The sequence below is a fragment of the Athene cunicularia genome (assembly GCF_003259725.1).
Source record: "Athene cunicularia isolate RWA chromosome 7 unlocalized genomic scaffold, athCun1 chr7_part1, whole genome shotgun sequence".
NCBI classification, from domain to species: Eukaryota; Metazoa; Chordata; class Aves; order Strigiformes; family Strigidae; genus Athene; species Athene cunicularia.
The window spans coordinates 18,107,827-18,132,729 of record NW_020799107.1 but is presented as its reverse complement, the minus strand read 5'-3'; the positions used below and the strand labels follow the sequence as shown (position 1 = coordinate 18,132,729).

The 24,903-nt window shown below is 37.1% G+C and overlaps 1 protein-coding gene across 3 annotated transcripts in view; it reads right to left on the bottom strand.

Moving 5' to 3' along the window:
* The window catches only part of COBLL1 (cordon-bleu WH2 repeat protein like 1), an 85,111-nt gene that overhangs the window by 21,755 nt on the left and 38,453 nt on the right, over window positions 1-24,903 (bottom strand). For all 3 annotated transcript variants that reach the window (XM_026852594.1, XM_026852592.1, XM_026852593.1), the window contains exons 2-6: window positions 15,475-15,654; window positions 9,661-9,862; window positions 8,504-8,732; window positions 5,833-5,927; window positions 5,468-5,707 (exon numbers count right to left, since the gene is read on the bottom strand). In XM_026852594.1, coding sequence (XP_026708395.1) covers window positions 5,468-5,707; window positions 5,833-5,927; window positions 8,504-8,732; window positions 9,661-9,862; window positions 15,475-15,566 — 858 coding nt within the window. In that variant the 5' untranslated portion in view covers window positions 15,567-15,654. The remainder of the gene's footprint in view (window positions 1-5,467; window positions 5,708-5,832; window positions 5,928-8,503; window positions 8,733-9,660; window positions 9,863-15,474; window positions 15,655-24,903) is intronic.

Here is a 24,903-nt window from a genome sequence, read left to right as displayed (position 1 = left end):
TGAAGCTTTTAAACCTCAAATGTGTATGGACAAATTTGGCACCAAATCCGACAACACCCCAGTCAGTCACTTGTAGAGACCAGTGCTTCTCAAGTTCCAGCCTCTGTAAACAGTGGCAGATGCTGTGCCTGACCCTTCTTATTTCAAAAAGCAAAGGAAGGTAATTAAGCCACAGTAATTTTTCAGCTCGAATGGAAGGAAAAAAAAAACACTGGGAGAGAGTGTAGTGGCAGCAGCGCATTTCAGTGTGTTTCAAAGCATACCTCACACCAAGGGGCACTATGTACACATTGTTACAGCACCAGTACCTAGCTCTTTTGCACCAAGATAAGTAGGTTTAAAAGAACATACACAGGCAACTGGGATATCAAAGCACATTGCTAGCCATGTTGCTAGTATTTCCTTCTTTCCTTTGTACAAATATGCAGGAAAATATATGTCCAAGGAGTAACAGGAAAAAAAAAATTATATTTGCCTTGAAACGATTAATGCATTTAATTTCTATTACATGACTTAAGCTTCCCAAAATACTTAAAGTTTAGCCAAAGTACCTCACAGGAAGTAACTTACCTCTGACCTACTGGAAAGGACATAGAGAATATATCTGGAGAAACTCAGCTGGTGTTATTCTGTTCAAACACCTGATACTACTGTTCTCTCCTACACACTTGTCAGTACAGAAGTAAATACAGTAAGGGGACAAGGTTATGCGTTTGGTATACTGAAAATTGGATACATGCAATGTTCACCACCAATTCTGAATCACATCAGAATCATATCAAATCACCTTCATGCAAATTTCAGTAGGAGCAAACAGGTAGTCCTGAGCATTGTTTTCTGCCAGGTAACCTTGGCTCTATTCAAGACCTCCCTAATGTTCATAGTGCTCGCTGCATCATTGACCAACTTCTCCTTTAAAGGGCTGACCACCAAGTTTCAAGCAACTGAGCCTCTGGGTGTAATTTGTTAAGCATGGAACTCATCCCTCCCAGAAATCTAAACTTAAGCTGTGCTGTGACAGTGGCTAATAAATCTTTTCAGAAATACTTTATGGTTTAGTTGCTTCCCACCTTTCCCCCATTCTCTCATCTTCTCCTTCTCTTTCTTTTCTAAGGGGTAGACGGGAGATTTTTATTTCTTTAGGAGTTAGGGTTGTATAAATAAAATCAAACTATATTTCTACAGCTGAGTTCTATCCATCATTTAAAATTGTAAACATTTTGACTAAAAAATCTTCACTTAATTGTTCCTACTCAAGTGTAGCTTACATATGCTCCTTTACAATAATTGAAAACAGTGTAAGGACACAAACATTCAGGGGATAAAATAAAGATATGACAGTCTAGTTTTTATAAATAAAGCATTAGGAAGAACATTAGCAATAGCTTTTTGGACATCATCAAATGCTTTTCTTTTAAAATTAATTCTCCTTTCAAGAAGTGTTATTACGAGAAAATTGCATCCACTTCTATGAAAACTGTGAAGACACACATACTGCATTAAACAACAGCACTGTGCAAAAACCCTTGAGAATCCTCTCTACTTGCAAGTGTATTTAAACTTGCTAGTTCTAAACATACTTCTGGCAAGAGCCATCTTGCCCAAATTAGAAACAAGTGAGTGAGGGATTTCAATATTAGAGACTAACCTGCTCATTTCCAATCTGATTTAACACAGAATTTGCTGGACAAACATTAACCATTTAAGCTTACTAGTCATCTTCTGAGTCTCATGCTACGTAATAACTTGTAAAAGCCACCCTTACTGTACTAATCGCTCCCCAAAAAATAGGTACCTCTCTCCAAAAACTATAATCGCTCTGAAATTGAGGCAGAAAAAATTCCAAGCTTTGTACCATAAAGTAACTGCTCATATAAAGAGAAAGCAGTTTCTCTTTTAGAGAAAAAGAAGTAGAGAAGCTGTAGGAGGTAAACATTAAAACTCTTTTTCATACTGTGAGAAACTGGGCGACAATACATTGTGAATTTGAAGACAGACAACAGTGAGAACTCTGTTCCCTTAAAGTTGGCTCATTTCACTATTGTCTGATGTTACCACTTTGGCATGTTTCTATCCAAACCAGGCAAACAGTTTACCCAGGCAAAACTGACATTTCACTTTGTCTTCCTTGTGGATGTTACAAAAGAGATCTGTCCATAATAAGGCACATGCAGAAGGTCATCCTGGTCCAGAGAAGAAAAAGTATGTATCCAGTCTGCCAAATAAACTGAAGGGCAGGCTTCAGAACTTAGGCATTCTTGAAAGCAACGATTTGCAAGGAAGTAAAAAAAAAAAAAAAAAAAAAAGAAATACATCTAAGTTCTGTAAATTAACTTAATGGGACACTGTAATAACAGTGAAACTCCCAGACATACTAAATAGCAAGCAAACACACCAATCAGCCCAGTGAGTAAGAGACTTTACATCCTACCAGAACACATTTTTTTTCAACAGTGGGGAATATAAGACACCAAGAACATTATGTTACGTTGTCCTTCGTATAACACCTTATGTTTTTAAGGGAACTGTCCCTTATTTTACAGTTAAGTGAAACCAGAAGTCTCAATAGCCATAGATACCTTTTTGTTTATTTTAGAGACTTCAGTGGAAGCTCTGAGAAACAAGCTTCCAAATCTTCCCCCTGCTGGCATTACTCAAGCAGTGCTTGATCTCACAACTAAAACAAGTATTTGTTGGTTTCTGTTAGTGATGGAGCTCTATTATATTTTTTTGTTATTCTAATTAAGTGCATAAAGTTTTGAAAAAAATCAAGGGTCTGATTTATCCATGTGACATAGAAGAGTATAAGTTGGAATGGAGATTGTTTGGTACAACCTTTTGTTGAACACAAGGTCTTAGATTAGGTTACTGCATGAGCGTGTCAAGGCACATCTTGAATATTTCTGCTGAGGAAGCTTCTACCACTTCTCTTGAGCAACCTATTCCAATGTTCAGCTGTTCTCAGAGTGATGAGTTTTATTCCTGTATCTGAATTAAATCTGAATTTCCTGTGAAGCAACTTATGCCCACTAGTCATCATCCTGTCACCATGCATACTTGTGAAGAATATTCTTCTACTTTCCCTACAACACCTTCCAGGTATCAGAAGAAACCAAGTAGATTCAATCTGAGCTGTATTTTCAGTAGAACATTTATGTTCTCCAACTTTAAACATCATGGTGGCCTTCCACTGGACTCTTGCCTGTTTTTAATGTCTGCCTTGAACTACAGGAACCAAATCTGGACATAGCAGTATACATGTGGCTTAAAAAGTCTTGAGTACACTGGATTCGAGACAGACCCCAGCCTGTACTAGTGCTTGGAATTACTCCATTCCAGATAGAGAATTTCACATGTATCTTTTTTAATCTTCATGCAGTTCCAGACTGTCATTGTCTTCCCAAACAGCAGCTCTTCTGGTGTACCTGCCTCTCCACCCAGTTTGGTGTCAACTTCAAGTTTGTTGAGGGTGCATTAAATTCCATCATCTAGGTTGTTTATAAAGATATTCAACAGTATTTGCCATACTACCAATTCCTCACAAACTCCATCTGATAGCCACTAACTTATATATAAAAGCCTTTCTTACTATTCTTGACATCTCCTGCTGCTTTGAGCTCCAGGTTTGCCTTTGCATTCCTAACTGCATGTTGGCATGTCCAAGAAGTACCTCTGTATTTCTTTTGGGGAATTGCTGTGCTCCATTCCCATCCCTCACATGCCTTTTTTTTGCACTTGAGCTCTCTCAGTAGCACATTTAAATGAGAGTGTTTATTTTTATGCCTACTCCTTTTCCCACTTAGGGGAATGGACCACTCCTGTGTTGCAGGAAGGCTGTCTGAAAATATCTCAATGCTCTTCCAAGAGCAGCTTTATCCTCCACGAAAGTCTCTCATAGGATCCCTCCTAAGAGTTCCCCGATTAAGTTGAGCAATAGGTACTACCGCAGTCCAAATTCATTCATTAGATGGTATTTACTGAAAAGTAGATACTAAAAAGACAAAATATTTTACATGAATTAATAAAATTCAAAGCACACAGCAAATATTTGCCCAAATTTAAGTTCCAAGATCTGAATTATCTGATAAATCACCATGCTATCAAATCAGAATGAAACAGAAGTCATCCTAAAAGACACATGCCAAAAGCTTCTAAATTCTAAGGAAGCTGCACAAAGTAGTACAAAATAGAAAATACACACAAAAATATAACTTAATCTGGACTTCTGTCCTTTCTTTGTGAGTTATTCAACTTCTGTCAAATCACTTCAGTTGAATAAGAAATGTCAGTACAGAATAATAAACTTAAGCAATTTTGCTGAGTGACAGATCCTAGCCTAGCAGTCATATATTACTGTTATCTATAACATGCTATTCATCATTTAAAGCATGTTAACATTAATAAAGTATTTTCAAAAAAATTCAATTAAAAAGACAAACACGATGAGGTAAGAAAAGATCTTGATTTTGCGCGCACACACACCCGCCCAGTTCCTTTTATTATAATACACAAAGGAACCTTTGTCTTCTTCAAATGATAAAGCTTCTTAGCAGGACACAATACACAAATTCAGAACTTCTGTTAAACACTGCTCTCTTGTGGTTCTGTGCATCAATGAAAGACTAAATCATTGCATAAAGATAAATGAAGTCACAGTTTGAAATCTCTTGTCTAACAGAAAATTAATCCCTCACACTTGCACTTCATTTAGTTCTACACTTTATTTTTCTAGCATGCCAACAACCTCATTTATTAAACACCACCTTTAGATACTACATTCAAAGCAAAGTATGAAATTCAAATAAATTCTAATGACAATTTTAGCCTTGATCTTTAATTGGAATTCACAACTAGGAATATGTGCAATACCAGGATAACACTTAATACATCAGTTCTCCCAAATTCTGTAGGCAGAATTTCTGCACTGCGTGTAATACATAGGTTACTTAAATATGTATCCACACCTCAATTTCAATTAAATACATCTCTACTTAATTAAAATAAAAACCTTCCTGTAACTTGCTGGGAGCACAAGAATGTTAAGGCTACTCCCAAGATTCCCACCTTTCTCTAGTAATGTAATATAAGGAACAAACTCCTTGCTATCACGTGTAACTAAAACATTCAAAATTACTGGAAATATCAAAACATCAATTACTAGATATGATAAAGTGAGAGGATGTTCTCACATTTAAATATATAAACCATTCATCCAGAAGAACAAAAAGGTGCTCACACTAGCAACTTATACAGGAAGTTGGTTTTACCTTTAGAAAATACAGCAGTTACTTTGGACACAGAATATAAAGTTTAAAAGGAACACATCTTTCAATTTCTGTGGCTATTTTCAAACAAAAATTTTTAAAAGCAAGCACTACACTTTTATTTCTCATTTATTTCAAGCCTCAGCAGATATTAACAGGGTTATCAGGATTATTTTAAGAGAAGTGAAGCAAATGTAACTAACCTGTTCATTCCTATCAAGGCTGTTAGATTTCACCATATCAGATGTCGGTCTGACTTGGGCTTGTGCAAGTTCCTGAGGAGCACTCTGAGAATTTTGCATAGGTGGTAAAGGAGCTCTCCGTTTCTTCGGCATTTCAGATGGCAGAGTGTTTGAATCGTACTGCTTGCTAACAGTGTTAGATCTCGTGATAAATGTTGGCCTTGGCTTACTCATCAAAGGAGTTGCTGGGGCACTAGCTGCCTTGGGGTGTAGGAGGAAGAAAAAAAATCCAGATTACTTATACTATCTGGAAAACAATTGGCAATACTGATTGCTCCACACAAATATGTTTCTAGAAGTTTTGCTTATACAAAGTTACACCTTACTTGTTCCCTTTTCTTCTTGCTTCGTTGAAAAAAGCTGAAAAATCCTTTATTTTCTTTCTCCTTCAGAACATCTAAGCTGTCAGATTGGCAGGAGTCTAAAATAGAAAACAATAGTTCTAGATGTTATTTATTGCACAGATTATTTCTCCTGCACTCTTACTATTTCACCATCTGTCTTAAGACTCCTGGAAGGATATGCAAAAGACATCATAAATCACCTGTATTAACAGTTTTTTCTAATCACTGGAGAATGATCAGGTTTCCTACCATGCATGTTCTTCCTGCCTTTCTCAGAATGCTGAATAGATGAGTTTCAGCTGGTATTAATACCCCTAGCACTTAATTCAGCCCATTCCACCTGTCATACGTTTTGGTTCCTATCATAAAGGCTGTAAAAGGGAAAAAGAGCATCAGCCTCGCCAGCTCTCAATTCCTAACAGTTTAAATTCATGGCAAAGTGTGAAGTGGGCCAAGTCAGGCACAAGCCTGCACATGGTATGAGTATGAAGAAGGATCACTGAAACACCTGATAGGTGCTGCATACCTAATTGCATGACAGTCATAGTAAAGATGGTCAAGTCCATTCTGGTTTCTTGCAGAATTTATCCTCCTTACACTGTCTTATTCATTCAGATGATCTGTAAATCTAAAGGTTGTCTCTTTTTAATTTTTACTAGATTTAACTTTCTTAAAGAAATCCTGCTGAATGCAAACGCAATGAGCAACAGAAATCAGCAATGCCACTATGGGTTCTTGGTACAAGTATCAATATAAATATGGTTTTAAAACTTAATCAATAGCTCTCGAGTAAAACTATACAGACATACTTTATATATATATAGAGAGAGAGAGAGCTGGGTATATCACTTCTGTATTATCTTTTTAAATATGCATTTATATAGGACAGAGATAATTTCTCATGTCATAGTCAAGCAGAGGTTATAATAGGAGCGGATGGTAGTCTCATGTAAGAGCTACAATTCCACTGACTATTTCAGTAAATCGTACCTTGCAAAAACTGTAAATTTAAATCAACTGGTGATGTGGCTACAGAAAGACAAAAAGACAGAAAATGTGAATCTGAATCGAGGATGCAGTTATAAGTTACAACCACAGAAATGCAAGCTGAATCTTCAACATTAGTAAAAAGTAACTAGGTACTTTCCTGAAGCAAAAAGGATGTGTATTTTTGCTACCTAATGCTACAAGTCATTTAAGAACTCGAGCCTGAAGACATGCAACACAGACTGGAATCTTGTAAATAACAGAGGCTCCACATATATTTCTGAAGGAAAAAGGAAAATCAGTATACAGAATAGTTTGCTCTGTAAGTTTTGGATTGTCAGGTGGTCCAAACTTGGAAAACTAAGGGCATAAAATTAAAATGTAAATTAAATAAAATTTTAATTTAAATTCTAAGTAGAAGGTACACCTCATCATTTACTTTCATAAAGAAAGCTGAAAATTCAGAGCTTTAAAGCTGTTGGCAAAATTGAAATGCTGAACTACTATCTATCAAGAGAACTGAAGTATATCTAAATTTCCTAGCAGCGCACTGCCATGTAGAAAGCATATATACCCTTGTATTCTTTCCTAAGGACTTTTGGCTGTTGAATCAAATGAAGTACACGTCATACTGTGCAAAACCCAGACAACAAACAAGACAATGCACTATGGGCACATGTAGTCCAGGTATTGGTTTCCAGTGGGGAAGACAAAGATATTCCGTTTTTGCTTTCTCCATGGGAAAAGGTTATATTTTTTTATATCTGCCATTCTCCTGTTGTTCAAGTTAACTGGCCTTTGGGGAAATAATTGAGAGAACTCTTGAAACCGTAATCACCAAATGATAAGGTTACCATATTTAGGTACAAGGGGAAAAAAAAAAAAAAAGACACAAACAATAAACCCAACATAACCCCCCAAGTTTTAGAGCAGAAAGGAAAACAAGCAAAACAGGAGCATGCCAATATTACTGCATTCCATAATGAGCTAAAATTTCCTGTGAGAAATGTTTGAAACATGTATAGAATTTTTAATCACAGTACAATAAACCTTCCTGAAAAAGAGAGGTTACAGCTAAAGCTAAAATCAGAACAGGAACGTCTGTACAAACATAAGGAAGTTCATTGTTCCCCTGTTGGACCACAATTAAAATGAGAATTATTATTCCTTCACAATCTATAAAAATAGCTAACAGCACTCAGAAATATATAATCATCAGAATGTTCTCACGCTTTTAAAATTTTAAATAATTCAAAGGCAAAACTAAATTTCTCTAATGTTTCCATTTCTTCAGCTCATCATGATCCTATGTCTTTTCTATGAGCTAAGGGAAATACAGTGGTGTAGGTCTTTTTGGGGTAGGGGAAGGAAAGGAAGGAGTTGCTTTTAAGTGATGATTGTGCTTAGTCACCTTTGCTGGAACCTAACATTTTGTTAGAAAACAAAACTTTCATATAACACTTCTCAAACATAAGTACAGGCAAACTTGTCCCAGTTACAGTTTTGTGGAAAACTAATGAAATACATACTAAATTACTAGAAATTACTTTCTTTGTAAGAAAAAAAACAAAAAAACAAAACCAAAAACCAACAATAAAATGTATACATTATTGAAATACTAAGTAATTATCTTTTCTATAACTGCAATTTACAAAAGCTATCTTACCTCGACTGATATCCATGGCATATAATTCTCTTAGTCCAAGGTCATTAAGAGATTTTGTCACATCGAGGGGTTCTTGAGACTGGTAATTCTTCAACAGCAGGGTGTGTGAAGGATCAAACTCACATTTACTACAGATAATTGGTATGTGTTCTTGAAGGGGCGAATGTGGACTAACTCTTACTACTGTCTTCTGTGTCTTCTTGTAGTTTATCACTACCCTTACTGTTTGCTAAGGAGAAGAAAATTCCAATAAATAACAGCACAAATTCCGAGACAACTGGCATTTTTATAACAGCCTTACAGTAATCACAGGAATTCCACTTATAGACAACTTCACCAATGTTATAGATTCAGAAATATTACAAGAGAAACTAATAACAATATTGTGATTCCCTTCTACTCAAGGACACGTGAAACACTCTGCTCCTCCTTTAGTATCTGTCATTTGCCTATCCAACAGGGTACATGCCTGGAGTGAGATGCCCTGCTAAATTATACCAAGTAGCTGTAGAAGTCAGCCAGCAAGCCATGAGTGCGTGTGTGCGTGCACGCATGCAGGACAAAGGTAAAAGGGCAGCAGAAGGGCTCCCCCTGCCCTGTGCAAGTGCTTTAGACAAATTAAAACCCAGTATTCTTCTACACAACAGAAGGACAAAGACTGAAGACAATATTTAGGCTACACCCAGAAGTTGCTTTAGTACTTCTAAAAGCTCCTGCTTTCTTAAGTGTATATAAAAAAGCTGAGTAACAATAAAAAAGTAAAGTATGTATTAAAGGAAAATGAACATACAGTCAGAAGGGCATATATATCACAGCATGACAGATGGTACAAGTTGTTGATTTTCAGTTTGTGGAAGGCTGTATTCAGCCACACTTCATGTGCAGAATTTGTCAAAAGGACAGTAAGGCATGGGATTTCAAATCCTACAGTAATGTTTTCTTCTCTTGGCAGCAAAGATGCTTACCAGAACAAATTGAGATATATTTTACCTAAGAGGAGGTTAACAAGAACATGGAGACAAGCATTTCACAGGGGTGCATGGTGACAGAATGACAGACAACAGGAAAAGCTGAAAGGAAAGGCTGAGCTACCAGCTCAAATTGTTGAATACAACACTGATTCTAATTTCTTAATACACTTTAATTTTAGTTCTCACCTCTGGTATAACTGGAGCAGGTTTCTTCTTATCTGTTTGTTTTGGCTTTACAATCACCTTTTCCACCTCAAGCATTCCCACTGGTGTGTTGGGTTTGAATTTAATCTGACTATTTTCTGCCGATACCAACTCTATAGTATAACTTGATGGATTTAAATGATACTGTGCACAGAGAAAGATCAGCAAGTCCATCATAGGCTTCCTGTAAAAGACAAATGGAACTGTCACAACAGATGACAATTAAGCAGGCTATAAACAAATCGTGCTGCTAAGCATTTAACCCAACTCCCTTCCATGACTAAATAATTACCACCAGACACCAACTTTAAATATCTTCAACATAAAGACAAAAAAGCCAAATGCAAAAAACTAAAAAGAAAATTAAACCAGCTTGCACAAAAGTATGCCAAGTGCTTGAGCAAAGGGAAAAAATTTTGCTTGTGTGAAGTAATGCTTTTCCTGAGGTCATCAGGGAAATGTGGATTAGCCACCTCATTTGACATTTACTGGGAACTGTAGCAGTGGTGATCAATGCCCTGCTATTCATTAAGAACAATTTCCTTCCAAAGCTTGAAATGTTTATATTCATTCTGAAGTTAGAGCACTTTATTTTCAGAAACTCTGAGCATGAGCCATTTGGAGGAAGCAGGAGAAATTAAGTTTGAGGAACTTGCCTCTTAAGGAGGTCTTGCAATAGGGATCCCAAAATGAAGCCAGGTGTTTAATATAGACAGAGGGAAAGGAGATAAATGACAACAGTTGAATGCAATTTCTTGAGAAATTTTTCATATGTAGTCACTAACTGTATGTCCTTGTTCTCCTAGTGGTCAGTGAAGAATACGCATAACAGTGTATTAAGATAGGCTGAATGTTCCCAGTTGCTGCTGGAATAAATTTATTAAAGCTGTATTTTAAACGGAAGTGTCATAGAAGTTTAAACAGAGCAAAGGTAAGGAGTATCCTAACTTTTCATGCTACACCAACTGAAGGTTATAGAACTATCAGGTCACTGAAACTAGTAATTCCTCAATAATTTTTAGAGTTGGGTAATCATCTGCAAGAAGTATTTCATTTGACATCCTCTGAATCTCTCAGTTACATCTACTACAAACAGGGAAATCTTATCACCTGCTCTGTCTCACAAGGATATTATGGAAATAAAAGTCTGTGAAGCAATCAAATGCTATATTGAAAAACAACACTGAAGTGTCTTAACAGAAAATTAATACAGCGTTTGGCTGGTATGGCTCTACCAGAAATCTCAAATTCTAGATGTAACCTCATAACAGATGCAAGTATTCTGGTAGCATAGCCAAAGGTAGAAATAAATGGCTTCTACAAAGAGCTGTTAAGCTAAGCAGAATTCTAGATAATATAAAGACCATCAATACATTTATTAAGCAGGAAGTTAAAACAGACTTTAGATATGACATGGTTCTCTAAAAAGAATTACTCAATGTTAGAAATTACTGTGAACACTGGGTTCCCCCCCCTCCCCTTTAATCAACCCTAGAATATCATTCCTGTTTTCACTTGGTCTTAAAGAATGAGTGCTCTTTAAGCAAACTGTCTTCTGATTTCTAGAAGCAGGGCTGGACTCTCTGGTGCACATGTTGCACTTCCAGGATATAGAAACAGTTTGGAAGCTGACAGATACAGTTATTGCAGACCTGTTACTACTTTTTTTTTTCCCCCCAAGAGGAAAGTTTCTGCCTGCTTAAGTGGCAGAAGAATACCTGCGTCAAGAGACAAAGGCAGGAGGAACAATAAAACCAAAAAACATAAATGATGCTCCAAGGTGTCAAAAAGCAGCTATCAGATGGTCTGAAGAGGTACAGAAGAACGTAACATACACCCAGGCCTTCATCTATATCAGCCTGAGGAATACCATGAGAAACGCACTGGCACTGCAGAAAAATAACTGTTCCTCCCTTCTCACATAGCTAAAACAGAGTTTATATCAATTCTTCTCTCGCCTATATCATAACCTGCTCTGATTAGAAGAAGGAACTACTCTACCTCTAACCCATAATAGAACAAGTACATGCATCCTACCCTAATAATAAAAGAGCTGCAAATACAAATCATGTTATTCTCTCATGTTTACAATCAAGAGTGAAAGGTGTCACTTCAAATATTGGATCAAGTGTTTAAATAAAAGAAAAAAAGCATTAAATTTCCACACATCTCTACAAAAATGAGGGCTAGAAACTTGCTACTTAAAAAGTTAAAATTCTTACACAAACTTTATGAACAAGGTCTTCCCATCATGAGACTCACAGTAAGCACCACTGCACAAACAAAACTCTGTCAGTAACGACAATAAGTATTCCTACAGGGATGGAATCCAAAAGAGAGAAGAAGCCTACACAAAGTTTGGCTTTATACAGATCTCTCATTACTTAAGCATATGGTTTCATGGCCTTGTTTGCAAAAATATTTACTAATCCTATTCTCTAAAGAGAAAAAGACATTTGTTTTCATGGAGAACAATAAAAAAAAACCTGCACCCCACACCCCCCCGAATTTGTTACTAACAAATGTAAGTACAATAAGTTTTGAAAAGTAGGGCAACACGACAAAGCTTGTTATTCACTAGCTAGCTATACAGAGTAAACCAACAGTTTATTAAGAATACCTTAATGACTGAAAATACTCAAGAATGGATCAAATGAAAACTCACTAAGGACTCTAAGAAAACAAATTCAGCAAAGCTAACGTCTCTCTGAAAGGCATCTGAAACAAGACTTAAACATGCTACCCTGAAAAACTATTAGTTTGATACACCATTTCCAAACAAAACGTGTGTCACTATCATATTGGTCCTTGAAATCTCTAAGTTAATTTACTGATGCATACAACTGAAACCAATTATTCAATTTCGAGAAAACTTTCTCAAACTCTGCATTTCTTCCTTGTGGGACAATAAAAACTAACTTAAAATTATCAGGCTGCTAAATAAAATAGTTCTTTTCTTCTTTGGCTGCAGAACATTCTTCAGTCCTATGCTGTACTCAGAACCAATGGAGAAGATTCAAGAAACTTCACTCTGACAAACATTTAAAAAAAAAAAAGAAAGAAAGAAAAGAAGTTTCACTCATATTCCTCCTCTGAACATTGTACCTTCAATTCCTACCACTCATCGCTCTTACCATGTTTTTTGGGTGTTTACGTTTGTTTTTAAATAACTGTTGGCATAGACCTCCCCCGCAGGAATCCTGGTGATAGGACAGGGTGAATGCCACAGCCACATTCCGAACAAACATTCTGAATCATTATCACCAACTACTACAAAATACAAATTGGACTCTAGGCTTAAATAAGAGAATCCACTCATGCTTGAAGTTTAATAATGATGAATGACCTACTTCAGTCCTCCTTTCTTTTCTCAGTCTCTCAGGTTTTTTGCCATAGCTGCCCATAGATCAACTCAAGGATCAAAAATTATTCTCTCTTGTAGTAATTTTCTATAAAGCCCTGTTTGGACTTCATTCTGATCCTCTTCTGCTTACTTCTACTCAATAAGGATATTTATCTATACAACATCTTCTTTTGTTCTTGCTATCCACTATGCCAAAGCAGGGAGCAAACCGACCCAACTTCATCTGGGAACAGTAGAGAAGCTTATTCTAGTGGACTATGACATTTGAGTACACGGCCGTGCAAACACACAGCTTTGCTTTTTCTAGTATGAGATTTATAAAGGTATCCTCTCCTTGGGACCTTTGAAGCTAACTACTCATGTCTGATTATGAACAGGAAAGAGATAAATTAGCAATTTATCTGTTTATATAATTTCTAGAGGGATCTTGCCTGTTCACAAAATATGACTATAAAGACCAAGCAAAACAAGAACAGACAGTTAGAAGCATGTTTCTGTGAACTGCAGGTCCTGTACAGTATCTTCCTTCGTTCTGAATGAGCCTAGCAGTGCTAATACAGGTTATTTGTAAGAGAGCCATTTATGAAAGCAGTCACATAGAGTAACTTGATTCAAAAAAACCCACAGTAACTGTGGGATAATAAACCTGATTGGGAAATGTGTGTGCTTCCTGATAAGCTTGCAAGGCATGTCTTGAACACTGAGTAATTATACACAATGTAATCTGACTGAGTGAAGATATATGCAATGTTCCTTTTTGGCACTTTGTTCTGAGCAAAGCAAGATAGAGGGCATACAGTATTCCTAAGTGTGGACAAAGGGAGTGAAAAGAAGAAAAAAGTGCCTGACCGTGTACACAGGGAGTCTCACCTTTAAGAAACTTTAAAAACAGAGGAAGGCATTGTATTTACAGACAGCAATACTCCTTGCTGTAAACATGCTAGCAAGAACACCATAAAGCATCATAGTAGTAACCAATTATTTCAAAAAATTTCTTCTGACAAATATAACCTCAGATTTGTTATCCTGAAAATGGAGTCAGGGCAGGGGGTGGGGTGGAAATACACAAAAGTTCATCCACTGCAGCTCTGGTGAACAAGCTGGTATTTGATGTCTAAGCAACGACCTCATGAACTCTAGCAAATGACAACGCGTGCAAACAGACTTGAGCCACACTTTATCTCTCATTAAGTAGTGAAGTAGGTGTAACTACACATTTACATTACCTGGTTTAAATGAATGACTAAATAAATAAATGTATCAGCCTGCTTGCCTTCAGTCACAAAGACACTGGCAATACACTAATACAAACAGTTTATCTCAGCCTAGGAAGGCAACAAACTGGTATTCTAATTGCTCTGATCCATAGAATGCCTTGCATAGGAGACTTCTTAGTAGACCTGCTATTTAATTATTGTAACATTTTAAGTCCCAGGATTTATGATTTCTACTCACCAGTCAATGTCCAGGTCTTTCTGAACTAAAGGTGACTTGAGAGTTATACATACAATCTATACTACTAATTAGCAGACTGAAATATGCATTTCAAATTAAAACCAGCTTAAGGAAAATGTATTTGTTTAAAAAAAAAAAAAAAAAATCCAAAACTGTAGCTAGAAACTATTTCTTTGAAGCATTATAGATTTTGTCTGAAGTAATGACACCTTTTTTTTAGGACTCCTAGTAGTCTACAGGTAGCCACGCAGAGCAAGTACTGAACACAGCTTTGTACTCAAATAGGATGCCAGAACTCATCTTTATGTCTAACAGGGAAAACTTATGTGGGAAGAATTCAGTGAGTCATACAAAATAGTACTTTTCCAGTGACTAGAAAGAACAACAGCTATGGCTACGTGTCCTGATAGGTGCCAGACAGAACTTCCGAATCTCAAAAAACAATCTTCCCCAGAAGTAGGTAAATATATGTTTCCACACCTACCCAAAAATCATAGTAGAATTATAGAATAATTTATGTTGGAAAAGACTTTTAAGATCATCAAATCCAACCATAAACCCAACACTGCCAAGTCCACCACTAAACCACATTCCCAAGCACCATGTCTATACATCTTCAAATACCTCCAGGGATGGTGGCTCAGCCACTTCCCTGGGCAGCCTGTTTCTTGTTACCTGGGAAAAGAGACTGACACCCACCTCACTGCAACCTCCTTTCAGGTAGCTGTAAGAGAGCAATAAGGTCTCCCCCAAAGTCTCCTTTTCTCAGGTTAAACAACCCCAGTTCCCTCAGCCACTCCTCATGAGGCTTGTGCTCTATGGACCCTTCATCAGCTTCACTGCTCTTCTTTGGACACACTCAATGTTCAGGCTTACACAACTCATGCATTTTACTGAGTGATTAAAACCTGGATGAAGTCTGAAGTAAACTAGAGCAAGAAAAGAAAATTAAACAAATATGTAATTGTGTAACTTACCTCCCATTAACTGTAGTATACTTGATCACATCTCCTGGCAAGACCACTGACAGTTCAATATCTTTATCGATAACATTCTCTTTCTGTTCCATGATGAGATTGGCTGATTCTGTGTCATCAAATGGAGAAACAGCAATGGGTTTTGGTTCAGGTGGAGGAGGTGGTGCTTTAGATTTTCTTCTGAAATAAATGGATAAAAAGTCAAGTATGTATTTACATATATGATTCCATACTGGCATACTAACAAGTCTCTGAACAGGAATAAACCACACTTAATTCTTTTCACTCAGACTGTAAGTGATAGGTGCAAGGAAGGGATGAGAGAATATTTTAAACATATGATCAGTGGTGACAGAAGATACAACAGGCTAAGGTATCTATCATATATAAAAAAAAAAAAAAGCCCAAAAAACATCAAGCCCAAAATAAAAAAGTTTTTTTAAATATACATTTTAAAAAGTAAATTAATTATTTTTTTTCCTCCCTTGGGTTAAGCAAAGACCCTATTTGTGCATTCTCCAAACAGATTTACTGGATTAGTATAAACAGAAACACTGTGCTATGCAGTATGAAGCCAAATTGCACTGACAATATATTTAATATATAATAGAGAAAGGCAAGGGAATAATCACACTTTTCCTCCCCAATTTTTACTTTTGATTATTATTAACATAATTTGAACAAATCCTGCCAGCTCTACTCTATTTAATTCTCTACAGTAATAAAATAGCAGTATAACTAATACTACTGTGTTGTGCTATTTCTTGACATTTCAGTCACAATATGCTTCCATATTTTCCCCTCGCCTATGCTTATTTCCTATTTTATTACTATCCTTTCCCATCTTAGTAACAAGCCAGCCTACTCTTGAATGCAAAGAGTGATCACTGTTTCACTTATTTCACTTCCAAAAAAAAAAATCCAAAAAGGTATCAAAAGGAAAACTCTCTACACCTCTTAATCTATTTATGTTACAGTAATTGTGAAGGTAGGACTCATGTCCTACAACATACAGTCCAGCATTCCCTTTTAATCAAATAACTTTGCACAATTCACCAATACTGTCACAAGGAAAAGATACTATTATCGGGAGTTTCACCATTAGAAACAAAACCCAAAGACACTGTGAAGATGCATTACCTCATGAGAACTTCTTAATTTCTTATAAACAATACTTTAAAAAGCTTGAATGGAGCCACATTCACAGAAAGTTAAAATACATTTCAAACATAATACACAAAGATTCCAAAAATATGCCTGCAATTTAGACTCTGGAACTGTACCAAAGTTTGTTTACTTTAAACATAACCAAAGAAATTAACTTCTATAATTGCCCCACAGAATTAAAACAAAAGATCTAGCATACAACAATTAGAAACACACATCTTTCTCGGAAAAGCAAACTTTAAAGTCACTCACAATGAAGAGCAAACAAGGTCCAGAGCAGCATTGCAAAAAATGACTGTGTAACGAGACTTCACATGACCGATCTGTGGCTGAAAGTGCTTAGAGTTTTGAACTTCAGAACAACATGCTGAATAATTAACTATTCACAACCTCTCAGAGCTAATCAGGAGTACTCATAGACCTCCAAACACACCAAACGAGGATTCACCATCAAGATGTATACCTGCTCTCTGTTAATGTTTGAAATTAGTTTTGGTGCTCTCCGCATGCAGTTCACAACATGTGGCATTAGCTGCAAATTTAACTTTGGTCTCCAGAGCAGCTTGTCTGGGTTGTTTCTAGGTTAGGTGAACACTGCAAAAAATGTATGAATCAAAATTTTACTCCTCCCTGACTTGTTTGGGGTGTTTTTTCATGATTTTTAGCTTTCATAAAACTGTCAAAAATAATTATCCAGTACTGAGCATCAATACAACTATTAAAAAACCCCACAAAAAAGAAAACTAACCCTACGAAATTAATACCAAAAAAAAATTCAAACCCAAAGTAAAGCAGTTCTGCTTTTCCCCTTCTTCACTCACGCTTACATCGTTAAGTGACTTCAAATGACTGTTAAGAGATACTTATTGCAACTGAACTCAGAATTTAATTTTTGAAGACTACACAAAGATTTGCTTGCACATGCTAGTGGACTCTGTTTTCCGTTAGGCAGCCGAATGTAATTTCATTGCTGGAACTCTACTAGCACTAGAGTGCTTAATCACACACAGCAATAAATGCACAGTCCACATCAGTAAAATGCAGCTTTATTTAGTGTCTAACTTACACTGTACAGATCTAGAACTGACAAAATACTCTTGTCAAGCCTTGTGTGCAACAGCTAGATAGATGAAGTTCCATGTGTTAATAAAGAATACATATATACACACATGGGGTCAGGCAGTCAAATGAGGTCAGCTGAATCTCCGCATACAGAGCTATGTACCCAACCCACATCTAGCTCATCTGCATGTTCTTTATGGTTAGTCATGCTTATGTCTTCTGCTCCACGCAAGGGAGGAAAAATCTCCCAAGTATACTTTTGCAGAAGTTACGCCGAGCTTTTGGCAACCTCTTATTAAACAGCAGGGATCCCAATACTTTAATTTTCTGTTTCCAGGTGCTGCATCTCTTTTTTTGTCACTTTACACCAATTCTCTCATCTCTCACTCCTAGTCCAAAGTATTTACATTTGGTCTTACAGCTTTTTCATTTCTGGTGTTCATGTCTGCCCTGTCACAAGAGAGGCTGACAGGTAAACAGAAGCCCTGCACTCCCAGCGCCCCAGAGCTGGTATTGGGCAGCAAGAACAACTCCAGTTACCATGATTACATCTACAGGTGCAAATCAAAAGCAGCAAGAGACAGGAATACATTTGCAGACAGACTTTTAACATACAAACCCTCCCCTCCTCTTCTGCACTATGGGGCCTCCAATAAGTTGACACAGGTGATTTCTCTCACAAAGGCATCCTTCCACACACCATTTTAGTCAAACACCAAAAAGTAAAGCCAGCATTATTCAAGTAACTCCAAGTCTACACCATGTTTTCAGACACTTATCCATCATAAAGAACAAACAAAAGCCCACTTCTCTCTTGCCTCTTCACCTCTACCAAGTACTCAGCAAACCAGGACAATTGCTGGTTTTTAATGAATTTAAGAGAGTGGTTAAGGTAGTCTCTTCTCCTGAAAAGAAGAAAATCTTTGATTTTTAGTAAGACAAAATAAAATCATAACAAAGGGAAGATATTACCAATCAAATAAAAATAATACTTTAGAGGTCAGGAAAAAATGTGTTCCTAAATAGGCTCACTCACAGCACCTTTCAAGCTCAGATAGCTTCCAGACGTGCTAGGAGCTAAGCAGGCCTATTCTAATTTTCAAAGTAAACATTAGGATAAGTTAGAACAACCAAAAACGTACTCTTTATTTTCAAGCCTACTATAGAACTAAAGGAAAACTGCAGGAAAAATCAAAGTACAGCTTATTTAGCTATGACACAGAGGAATTTAAAAGAGAAACTTTAACCAAAAAAGGCCGCAACTCACAAGAACTCCTCCGGAAATTATGTTGCAGTATCCTACACAATGCAGGTCCTTACTCCTTGTCTCCATAGGTCCCAACCCCATCAACTGACTGACCTTCCCTACACCAGACATTAAAACTGCCAATCTCAATTTACCTGAAGGAATATGCTCCCTACTGTTTATCACCATATAAACAATTCCAGCTACCTATTACACTGCAACATCTTTAATGCTCAGAGAACTTATTGCTATCTCTTAGAAATGTAAATTTATGAAGTCCCACCTGCAATTCCCACCAGTTTTTGTGACAGAATACAGTTCCTGTAAAGACATTAAAGAATCCCTTCAGCCAAATGCAGATAGAAGACTTCATCATTTTGCTAAGAAAAACAGTACATCTTTTAAAATCAAATGCAAGACCAAAAAGTCAACATCTTATGTTCTTCAGATCCCACTTCTACAGAATGAAGTGTCATTACTGTATTGCAACATATTTCCTGCTTGCCAGAACCATAGTGGAAACCCTTTTTAAAATAAAGATCCGGCATCGTAAATAAATAAAGCATCTATTTATTTTATTTTCAAATAATCCCTGTCAGAAAGTTACAATCAGTATATTTTTAGTTATCAGTAACTAGAGAAAGGCACTTTAAAATAATGAGAAATACTTGAACTGACAGTGACCTGGATATTTCAGTTGCCACCAATACTTCCTTTTGAAAAGAATCACTTTCCCCAAAAAAAGGGAGAAAAAAAAAGAGGAAATCTATCTGCTAGATTTGTGCACAACCAAAGTCTACAGCATTAAAGAAATAAATCCACCTCTTCAAATCTTGGTATCAAAGAACATTAATGTTTACACCACTTACTGTTTTGAACACAATTACATGAGACACTATACAAAGACAGCTTGATAGTCCTCTCACTGAAATTATTTTGGATGTAACCTCCAACATTAGAACCGTCTCTCAAGCTTTCAGTAGCAATCACCTTGGACAGGAAAGGTCCTAAGGGACCTCACCTGCAATTCAGTCATCTCACAGGTACTGAAAAGTTCATTAAATGTAGTAGAATAAAAACCTTGTACTGCACAACAGATAAGACTTAAATTTGTAGATTTGACTTATGGCACCATGAAATACTGGTTTATACAAAGAGCAACTAAAGATTTTTTTATATCAAACTTTACAAAATTATATATGCCAAAAGTACAAGCAGCACTTCGTTTTATTTTCACTAAATTTAATTAAGATCATATCATGAAAGGAAAAGAGCCACTGCAATAAAGCTTCTTCTAGAGCTTTTCTTGCCTTTGACCTCTCACCCCAAGCAATTATTATAATGCCTTCTCAATTAGTACAATAATACTGTTCCACTGCTATGCCACAGTAGCAGACAGTCGAAACTTTGCACATCATCTGCTCAACCCAGGAACAGTTGAGCAAGAGTTCAGGCTTACATTAAGTACAGTAATTTGTTTTGATTACAACGATACATAAGTTTTGGCCAACAGATACATTAAATATTTAAGCTCCTAATTTCACTTATAAGCATTCCCAGCCCAATACTCATCTTTAACACTCACAAACCAAATCTGTCTTCTACACTAAGCAAAGATCATGAAAGTACCAACTTTCCTCCTATTTATTCAGTTCCCTCCTTGGGGATTATGGTTTCACATCATCATGACCACACATCTTCAAGATCAAACACTACTTGCTAGGAAAAAGCTTGGAGACAACTGCAACATTCCTATTTGATTCTGCTCAGAGTCCAGCAAATGACCGAAGTTATCAATGCAAGTCACTCAAATAAATCACCGCTATATGCTTCCAGGCATTTGTCTAGAAAACCTTTTTGAAAAAATAAAAAAAAAATTAAAAAGGAGAGGAAGTATTATTTTATAAGACATAAATGTTTACTAATCCACATTTTAAATTAGTTTGCAAGTTAGAGCTCCCAAACTGGGACTTGATAATTACATAATCAAACACATGAAAAGTGGAGTATTTTACAATAGTGTCTATTGTCCACAGGCCAGTCTGAAAGGCCAGTTTCATCCACCGTATAATCATGGATTATATTTTTGTTTTCTTTCCTTTAGTGAAATGCAGCATCATTTTCATTTTCATTGTTCTTACTCTGAATACTAACAATTGCACTGACATATCTATTCCACATGGAGTATTTTTCTTTTAGTTATAGAACTGGAATACACAGGCTTTTCTTGTTATAATAGCTACAAGAAATGCTGCAAAGCCACTCTGCATAACCTTGTGATAGACTGAAATGAAAATACTCAAGACAGACCATTACTTTTCCCACCCCTGCCAGTACAGCAAAATATCCTCTATATGAGGATTTATCTTCTACACACATTATACTTTTTTCCTGTCTATGATGTGACACTCAGCATTTAGTCTCTTAAAGCAAAAAACCTTCTTCCAGAGATCAGTGAAAACAGAATTTAACAATAGGTAATGTATAATAAGATATATTTTTCAATAGAGATTTCATGACAAGTCTGTATTTAAAAAAACATGTTTTCAGCTAACATTCTGCAATAGATGAGTTCCTACTTTCCTGTGTGCTATTAGCAAAGAGCAGAAAATTCCCAAGTCCCTAAATTATCTGTTCATCATTATATGGAAACATTGTATGATATCAGTTAAAGTCAACAGTGTCACAGTACACAGAGCTACAACAGCATATGTACGTGCTTATTGCAAGTACACATCTTAACATTTTGCAGTACTTGATGGTAAGTCCACTTGCTGGCACATCTTTAGAATTATATTTATTTCATACCACAACACAAGGTTATTTGTTTTTCTCATTTTCAGAGAGACTTCTCTTTCACATCTTGGATTTACCCATTCCCATTCGGGCTTCTTCCAGCCCAAGTCTGAAGCTGACAGAAAAAGAATTGACTGAAAGTCCTTTGTTTTACAGCACCCAATGAACTGGACCTGTTCTCACAAAACCCCATACTTTTAGCTTTTTCCCAAAATTGAAAAGGCTGCTTTGTTTATAAGCTTCTAGAGGTTATAGACTTAAAAACTGTTACAGTCAGAAAAATGGAAGTGAGAGCATCACCTCTAACTATCCACACTACATCTTAACCACCTTTCACTACTGTTTGCTGCATCCTGCCTCCTCCATACACACACATTTCTAACACGTTGCTTGAAACAAATTCTAGAATTCTTTCAGTCACAAAGTTTTAGATCAAGAAGTCAAAAGTTATGCTACAGTTGTATTAAAACACTCTCTGCACAGCTGTATTGTTCTTGTGATTCAGCTGAATTTAATACCAACTAGTATCAACAAGAGTCTATCTTCAGTAAGAACAAGGACTCACAAAATCCTCCTGTCAGAAAAAGTACAGTTGCTTCTATACAATAGATTTTATGTTATGTCATACTCATTGGCAGATTATAGTTCACTGCTTAGATTCTCTGATCAGGACTGGGAATGGGAAGTCCCTAAATTTACTTACCTTCTGCTACCTTTAGAGTTGCATTGTCCCAATTTTACCTCTAATACCCCTCCAAATAAGACTGCAAGACATCAGTTAGGTCTAATGGAGAACAATGATTGCAGAACAGAGTATGCTTTTAGGATCACCTCCAGATGAAAGAAAACTTCTGAGATAAAGAATGTCAAGTAAACCATTCAGAGAGTAATATAGCATCTCAACAACTCCTATTTTCTTCAGTCATTCTGTCAGTTCCAGATGTTCAGTGCTGGTTTGCCAAAACAGAATTCATACCACGATCATTCCATCATTGAAAAGGGCACTATGCAGTAGGCGTATATGAAATGACCAAGACATTTCCTCAAATCTTTATGACTCACTAAACATGTAAGGCTATGAAGGCAAACTCCCAGAACTAGTAGTCAACAAGTAGTCTTTGCTCCTCAAGTACAGATCTCCCACCTTGAGGTGGGCATGAAGATACAAAAATGAGACAACTTCTGAATACTACTCTTAGCGGAGTCTAGGGTTTACAGCAGAAGCCCATGCAATGGATCAAGTTAAGTGGCTGCCATTTGAAATATGTGTCCTTTCTTCAGGTAAACTTACTGTCTACTGGGAGAGACCATCATGTGTTTGAGTCCTGCACTGAAAGACTAAGACAAATGAACATGGGAACAGGGAAAAATGATCAGATAAACTGGGAAAGCAAATCACAACCACCTGCAAGGAGATCAAGAACCAAGTCTGAAGTAAGCTATAAACCAGAGAAACTAAGCAAACCAACCAACCAAACACTCCAGAATGCTGAAAATTAAACAACAAAAAAAAAAAAGAACCAAAAAACAAACAAAAAACCACACACCCCCACAAAACCAAAAACAAACAAACAAACAAAACATCCAACCAGAAACTCCCTTTTCCTGATCACTGTATAATCTGTTTTAAAGATGATCAAACTGAAGACTCCAGACAACTCACCTCAAACAAGTATCACAGAATGGCAGACACAAAAATCATAGAATCACAGAATAGGTTGGTTGGAAGGGATCTTAAAGATCATCTAGTTCCAACCCCCTGCCATGGGCAGGGACACCTTCCACTAGCCCAGGTTGCTCACAGCCCCGTCCAACCTGGCCTTGAACACTGCCAGGGAGGGGGCAGCCACAGCTGCTCTGGGCAACCTGTACCAGTGCCTCACCACCCTCACAGGAAAGAATTTCTTTGTTATATCTCATCTAAATCTTCCCTCTTCCAGTTTAAAACTGTTACCCCTCATAGTATCCCTACACCCCCTGATAAAGAGTCCCTCCCCATCTTTCCTGTAGCCCCCTTTCAGTACTGGAAGGCCGCTATAAGGTCTCCCCAGACCCTTCTCTTCTCCAGGCTGAACAACCCCAACTCTCTCAGCCTGTCCTCACAGGAGAGGTACTCCAGCCCCCTGAACATCTTTGTGGCCTGCTGGGGGCCCCAGAGCTGGACACAGTGCTCCCGGTGTGGTCTCACAAGAGCAGAGGGAGAGAATCCCCTCCCTCGACCTGCTGGTCACACTTCTCTTGATGCAGCCCAGGACACAGTTGGCTTTGTGTTGCGAGTGCACATTGCTGGTTCATAGTCAGTTTTCCATCCACTACTATCCCAAGTCCTTCTCTGCAGGGCTGCTCTCAGTCAACTCATCACGCATTTGTGCTTGAAATTGCCTCAACCCATGTGCAGGACCTTGCGCTTGTCCTTGTTGAACTTCATGAGGTTTGCACAGGCCCACCTCTCCAGCCTGTCCAGATCCCTCTGGATGGCACATCCCTTCCCTCCAGCATGTTGGCAGCACCACACAGCTTGGTGTCATTGGCAAACTTGCTGAGGGTGCACTCAGTCCCACTGTCCATGTCACCAATAAAGATGTTAAACAGCGCTGGCCCCAACACCCACCCCTGAGGAACGCCTCTCGTCACTGATCTCCACTTGGACATTGAGCTGTTGACCACAGCTCCTTAAGTGCAACATCCAGGCAATTCCTTATCCACCAAGTGGTCCATCCATTAAATCCATGTCTCTCCATTAAAAAATTAACAAGCATCAGAAGCACTCCCAGCTTTGACTGACCTTTTTATAATACATGAATAGACATACAATCATTAGACTCAGCATGAATCTTTTACCATTGCTTAAGATCTATGGCTGTACACACCAAACTTCACTGTACCTCCTTTCTTACATAAAGTCTCTAGATTTTTCTTATGCAAGGAAATTAAAGTTAAACATTGAACGTAGTCTTGAATGGCACGTTCAACTGATAACACTGTGTCTTCCTCTGGACAACAATTACTTTGTTTTCACATTAACTGCTTTTGGATCACAGAAAAGAGGCTCCTCAGCAGTACATTGCCTTCTTTTCTATTTCTGTAACATTCATCTTTTAATGAAAGTCTTTAAAAAAAAAAAAATATATATATATATATATATATATATATATATA